The sequence below is a fragment of the Cryptomeria japonica genome, chromosome 9, assembly GCF_030272615.1.
Source record: "Cryptomeria japonica chromosome 9, Sugi_1.0, whole genome shotgun sequence".
NCBI classification, from domain to species: domain Eukaryota; kingdom Viridiplantae; phylum Streptophyta; class Pinopsida; order Cupressales; family Cupressaceae; genus Cryptomeria; species Cryptomeria japonica.
In genome coordinates, this window is record NC_081413.1 from 716,820,994 (window position 1) to 716,828,242 (window position 7,249).

General features: G+C 38.5%; 1 protein-coding gene across 1 annotated transcript; it reads left to right on the plus strand.

Moving 5' to 3' along the window:
* Nucleotides 1–6,158: 6,158 nt before the first annotated feature.
* Nucleotides 6,159–6,806, plus strand: LOC131858609 (uncharacterized). The gene has a single exon (XM_059211906.1). It carries the CDS (start codon nucleotides 6,159–6,161, stop codon nucleotides 6,804–6,806), a length of 648 nt encoding a protein of 215 aa, XP_059067889.1.
* The last annotated feature ends 443 nt before the right edge of the window (nucleotides 6,807–7,249 follow it).

Here is a 7,249-nt window from a genome sequence, read left to right on the forward strand (position 1 = left end):
TTGGTTCATCTATTTTTTTGTAAGCCTAATATGTTTTTTACTTTCAAGTGACTTATTGCAACCTCAACACACATCAAGTTCTCTCTATATGACATATTTGTCATAAATCAACATTTCTACTTGAACACTTTTAATAGTGTTTTTTGTAGAATTTTTGTTTAAACAACCCTCAACTTTTTGACTTAAATTGGTTTTGCAAGGTGCATATGGCCAAATTTATGTTTTACCGTGTATTTGATGTATGTAAAATAAGACTAGATTGATTTTTCATTTAATGCAAACATTTTTTTGTGTAGAACAACACTTATGCGGGTACTCTATATTTCAATAGTTCTACCATAAATCGGCACATCTATGTATATCATTTTAAAATAAGTATTTGGTGAATTTTGAAGATTTAATTTTTAATCTTTTTATCAAAGCTAGTTGTGTAAGGGGAAATACTATCAAAATTATATTTCATTACAAACTTGATAATTCAAAAATAGACTTAAACTAATGTTTTACCTAACATTAGCCATTTTTTTGTGCAAGTAGAATATTGCAATGAGTCTACTCTAAATTTTGTTAAATGTCCATATACTACAATAGGTTTGCACCAAGGTAAAAAATTACTACTCTATCATTCAATGCATCTATACCCTATGGTCCCCAACAAAGAAAAATGCATTTATATGTAGCAAGATCGTGAGCGAAGGTGGCGAATTCAGCAATGGCAGCGGCAGCAGCAGGCTTCAAACCAGCGAGCATATTGTTGGGGCTCTGATTTATGGCAAGGGTCAGGGGAAGTTCGGGTCTTGGAGCAATGAAGTGGATGAAGCTTTTCCAATTGAAACAATATGGAACCTTAAGATCGACAAACAACCAACGCTCAAAACAATAGCATGCAAAGATCAATCCCCAGGCTGACCATGGAAGGTGGATGTACCTAATCCTGTGATGAGAGGTAGTAGGGATCCTGGACCACAGAGGAAATCAGATGCTAGTCACCCCTACACAAATAGTAATCTCAGGCCACTAAACTCGCATGCATGGAATAAAAAAGGCTTCTCATGGAGCAATGATGGTTGGTTTCGAAATGTGAAGCTTCCTGCTTCTAATTTGGCGCACAATTGGAAGTCAATTTTAAAACCTAATCCCTCTATATCGGAGTCAATAAAACTTAACATCCATAATTGTCATAGGCAAGGTTTTAAACCCCCTCTAGGTAACAACCCTAATAAATTTTGGAATGAGTGGTTTAGGCAAGACAGAACCTCGCGCGTCGATCATGCTAAGGCCTAGTGGTCCACTACCTCGACCAGAAACTAGTGATCTAATCTGGATCGAGTTTGGAAAAATGAACACTATTGAAGATACAATCCATCAGCTCATCCAGCCATCCACAAACCAATAAGGAAAACTTCGAGACCCATTGTTATTTTGGATGATAATAAGATTAATTTGGCTAGGTCAAATCTTCAAGATTTATGTTTCTTTACCAAATGGGGTGGTGGCAAATGGTTAAGGGGAAATTTTGAGAAATGGTGTAGATCGCAATGGGGGGAGAATATTAACTTTTATGTCATTTCGAATGATGATTATCTGATTGAGTTTATGAAAAGTGAGGACATGTTTAATGCTAAAAATAAAAGTCCTTATACTTTGGATGGGATTGGGGTGCATATCATTGATTCAAAATCAAATTTTAATCCTCGGTTCCATACCTTGCCGGAAAACACAGTTTGGTTAAGGTTATATAACTGCCCATCGGACTGTTGGCACATTGAGATCATAAAAGATATTTGCAAAGAGTTTGGCACCTTTGTTTCTGTGGATGATATTCTGGAGGATAGGGTGTGGGGTAGCTTTATCAGGATATTATTAATACCGGCCAGATCTCCAAAATCCCAAAAGAAGTCAAAATTATTGGGGTCAGAGAGGTATGGATTCAAAGGATTGACAGGGAAGATCAGTTGCACCTTTACCCCAAATGCTTCTCAAGGGATCACATAGGTCTTGATTGTGAAGTATCGGCCTCTATCCTTAAAAGTTATGCTTGTGTGAAATCTAAGCTGATTGACATGAAGTTAGTCAAGGAGAATAAATAAAATTGGGAAGCAAATGATGTTGAGCAATCCTCGGCGGCCAATATGAAGGAGATGGAAAAGAATAATCCTATTTTTTATTCTCCTCTTGTTGTGTCTAGCCATCAATTTTCTACCAACAGTGAAAGTGCTCAAGCTCTACTAAATCTTTTGGAAGATGCTAAAACCCTTTAAAAGGATATTATAACAGAGTTTGCAGCTACTCTTTCTTTAGTACCTAACAAGACCGGTGATTTTAGTATGATGTCAGATGAGATTACACCCCTTCTATCAGATGGTCCAACCACCTTTGATGATCTAGGCAAGAAAGGCTTCACCATTGGCTTGGAAGAAGGAGAAATTGTTTCCTCTACCTCAGAATGGGAACAAGATACTGAACCGGTTGCCAACCTTATAATGGATGATACTGCAAAAGGGTTTGGGAAGTCTGAGTCACATATTAAAGTACCAAACTTCCATCCAAAGGGTGAAAGGGGATGCAAATCAAGGAAAACAATGTTCATAATTGCAGGTGTAGCTAATGAGCAATCCAAGCTTAACTTAGGGAAGGGGAACCCCCTTCCCCGGGATCCATTAAACTACTATCCTGGAATGTCAGGGGCCTTAATGCCCCTGACAAGTGGTGTTTAATTAAGTGCCAGATTGACAAGACTAAGGGGGGTATTTGGGTATTATAGGAGACTAAATGGAGACAGTTTGAGATTGAAAAAAAAATGAAATTATGGAAACAATGGAAAGGTCTTTTAAGGCAATCCGAGGGAGCCTCTGGTGGCATGGGAATAATCTAGAATCCTTTGAATGTTCAAATAACTCTCCTTGGTGAGCATTATCTGGTCACTAGTTTATGACAAACGTGAGCTATGGGCACTCCTGTCAAACAGATTCCAAAATATCACTATGGGTAGTTGTGTGTTTGTAGGTGACTTCAATGCTATCTTGGCAAGTAATGAAAAGAAAGGTGGTATTCAGAGGATTGGTATGGCTCAGAAAGAATTCTAGGATTTTCTTGATAAGAATCAGTTATTGGATGTTGCCTCGAAGAATGGTACCTTTACATGGACAAATAGGTGTATCGATTTCACTGAAATTGCAGAACGTCTTGACCAGTTTCTGGTGGTTGGTGATTGGATAGCTCAAAATCTTATTCTTGAATCAACTATTCTACCCCTTATAGGTTCAGATCATTTCACTATTTGTCGTAATGTGTCTCTAGGACATTCTGAGGGCGGCCATCCTTTCCGATTTGAGGCGATGTGGCTTAGAGTGTCAGATCTACATGATTTGATAGCAGCATGGTGGAATGAACTGGTTCTCAAAAATAACCCAAGGTTGTTCAAGCTAAATAAGAAACTCAAGTATATTAAGATCAAAATCAAAGAGTAGAATTTGAGTCAGTTCCAAAACATCCATATGGAGAAACTCAGGGTTACGGCAGAACTAGAGGATCTTTCCAATTCTATCATTAAGTCAAGCATGAATGAAGTACTCTTCCAAAGGGAAATCTCTCTCAAGTCTAAGCTAAATGAAATTCTCCGACGTGAAGAAATTCACTGGAGATAGAAATCCAGAGAACTTTGGCTCAAGGATGGTGATAGAAATACCAAGTTCTTCCACAGATCAGCTAATGCCAATCGTAGCAGGTCCAAAATATCAAAGGTGGTAAAACCGGATGGTAGTATTTCCAGAGATTATGAGGATATTGCCTGAGAAGCAATAAGACATTTTGAATTTCTGATGAATGGCAATTGTCTGAATGATTAGGAAATAAGAAATAGAATTCTAGATGCAATCCCTCCTTTAATTACTGAAAGACACAATATAGAGCTCTTAAAACCTATTGACTTAGAAGAAATCAGGAAAGTTACCTTCCAGTTGAATCCTGATAAGACTCCAGGCCTTGATGGTTTTCCTGTGGCCTTCTTTCAGCATTTCTGGGATATTATTGCCCAGCATTTGCACCTGGCTGTAGAAGAATTCAGGAAAAAAATGACTATGCTAGGAGCCATCAATCACACCTTTCTAGCCTTAGTACCGAAAAAGAAGAACCCTCAGCAAATGGGAGATTTTAGACCAATTTCTTTATGCAACTCAGTTTACAAAATAGTAACAAAGATCATTGCTAATAGGCTGAAACCTCTTCTAAAAAAAATTATTTCAGATGAATAGAGTGGCTTTGCCCCTGGTCGCTCTATTGTTGAAGGCATCATCTCTACTCATGAAACCCTTCACACCACTAGGAAGACTAAATCTTCTTGTATGATATTAAAGTTGGATATCATGAAAGCCTATGATATGGTGGATAGGGAATTTCTTGTAGAAGTATTGAGGAAATTTGGCTTCTGTAATGAATGGATCACTTGGGTCAAGAATTGTCTATCAACCCCCAAATTCTCAGTTTTGGTTAACGGTTCATCTCATGGTTTCTTCCCTTCAACAAAAGGCATTCGCTAAGGGGACCCTATGTTTCCATTTCTATTTATAATTATGGTTGAAGCTTTAGGTCAGATGATTAAATCTCTTCACCGTGATAGTCAATGGCTAGGTGTCAATGTGGCTATAGGAGTTGAACATTCAACCCACTTGCAATTTGTTGATGATAGTATTCTTTTTGGAGCCTCTAAAAGAAGAGAGGCAAGGATAATAAATACATGCTTGAATGACTACTGCAAGGCTTCGGGGCAGAAAATCAATTGGAACAAGTCAGAAGTTTTCTTTATCAACATGATGTCGAATATACAAGTTGTCCTATCAAGAATCCTTAATTTAAGAGTGGCAAACTTTCCAGGTAAATTCCTTGGGACTCCTCTTTTTAGTGGCCACAATAATACTTTCTATTGGACACATCTTATTGAGAAATGTAAAGCTAGGCTTGAAAATTGGAAAGGGAAGTGGTTAACATCTGCCGACAAGCTTATTATGATAAAATCAGTCCTCTCTGCCTTACTGGTTTTCTCCATGGCTTGCATGAAGCTGTCGGTTGCCATAGAAGATGAGTTAATCACCATAATGAGAAATTTCCTTTGGAATGGATCAAATGATAAAGGGAAGTTTCCACTTGTTGCCTAGGGAAAAATAAGCCAACCAAAAAATGTTGGAGGTGTTGGCATTCGAAAGATTTCTATTATGAATATGGCTATGGGTGCAAAATTGGTGTGGGAAGTTTGTAGAGGCGGTAATCAAAGATGGACAAGAATCCTTAAACACAAATATCTGGACTCACTTGAGCCTAAAAGGATTCTCACTGTTACCAACCCTCCTAGGGGCTCGGCCATTTGGAATTTTATTCTCGAGTGCAGAGAGATCATTAGTGATCAGGTCACTTGGGATGTCAGAAATGGGAGGAATGCATCCTTCTGGTTGGATACTTGGAGTGGCAATGAAGCCTTGTGTCATAACCTTGTTCTTCAACCTATAATGAGAGAAACTTGTCGGCTTTCGGGTCACAAGGTCTGTGATTATGGTCATTCAATTAAGGAGAATGGTATGGACAAATGGGTGTGGAACTCTTTGGACCCATTGGTTTTAGCCCAAAATTAGAAAGACCTTCTTACCGATATTCTAAAGAATTGAATTATTCATCCATCCCTGGACGAGGACATCATTAGATAATGTGGCTCTTCTGATGGTAAGTATAAGGTATGTTTTGGCTATAAATTGAAAGAAGCTACAATAGATAAGAAGGATTGGCTGGTTAGGTTGTTCTGGCACAAACATCTTCTTCCTAAAGTAGGTTCATTTTCTTGGATGGATTTTCAGAGGAAAATCTTAAACAATGAAAGACTCCTTAAATTAGGTATTAATGGGCCTAGTAGATGTGTATTATGTCATAATCAAGAGGAAATAATTGATCACTTTTTGTTACACTGCAATTTCTCCAGCAACTGTTGGTGGCATTTTATGGGTAAGTTAAATCCAGTATGCCCTTTTCCAAAAGGGTTGGATGATTGGTTTCTACTATGGCCTAAATCAAAATGCAAGGCATTATTTAGGGACTTATTTGTTATCCTTCCCTCACTGATGATTTGGGGAATTTGGAAATAAAGGAATCGAAGAATTTTCTAGGATAAAGAGATGGGCCAGTTAGCCCTCTATGGGAAAATTGAGAACCACCTGGTTGAGCTCCTGAATGAAGCGACCAAGTCCAAATCACTGAAAAAGAATCTATACACTAACTTGGGTTGGAAGTTAAAGCTTGCATTCCCAAATTTGACCATCCCCTCGCTTTTCGGTAATGGTAATCCTAAGATATCGGTTAATCCAAGATTGAATGTTAAGTGGGAAGCCCCAAAACCAGGGTGGCATAAGATTAACTTCGATGGTGCCTTTGCAGGGAATCTGAGGTGTAGTGGTATTGGATGTTGTATTAGATATTCTGAAGGCACCTATATTAAGGAAAATTCTGAAGACAACGGTCTGGCCACTAACAATGAGGCTGAATTTCGAGCGGAATTAAGAGGTTTGCAATTGAGGGCTGAGTTGGGGATAAAAAGAATCCATTTGGAGGGTGATTCATTAAATGTTATCAATGTTGTCCATAATAACCATACCCCCAGTTGGCGTCTCAACCTATGGCTTCAACCTATGGTGGGTTTTCTTACCTTTGAAGATTTTTGGATCAGCCATATCTATAGAGAAGGCAATGTGGATGCAAACAGACTATCTAAGATGGCAATTGCAGACAGTGGTCTTGATCCGAGCATTCAGCTCAGGCATAGGTAAATCTTGATAATAGCAATTATTATGGTTTAATGTTACATTTATTTTGGCAGAGGAATGAACAGCTTTGATTCCCCTAAGTTTGGTCGCTACCAGTTAGGAGTACAAACTGGGGGATGTACCCTTACCTGGGTACGGGTCTCCCTTTGATGGTGGTTTTTTTGGCTCCTACCGGTAGGGGTATCAGTCCCGGCTACCCGGTCTTTACCGGTTGGCGTTGTCATTATTTACATAGGCCTCTTGCACCTTTCCCTCCAATCGGTAATTTGTATGCTCCAATTTAGGATCTCTTCGGAGTTACTCCAGTACCTTTGTTGATGCTACCAAAATGATTGTCTAGAAATTTTTTGATAAGTGGTTACATTCAATTCTCTCTCCAGACACCCAGTTCAGATGGAGGCACATCTACATTTTGATTATGGTGATTATTATGGCTAAAGTGTTAC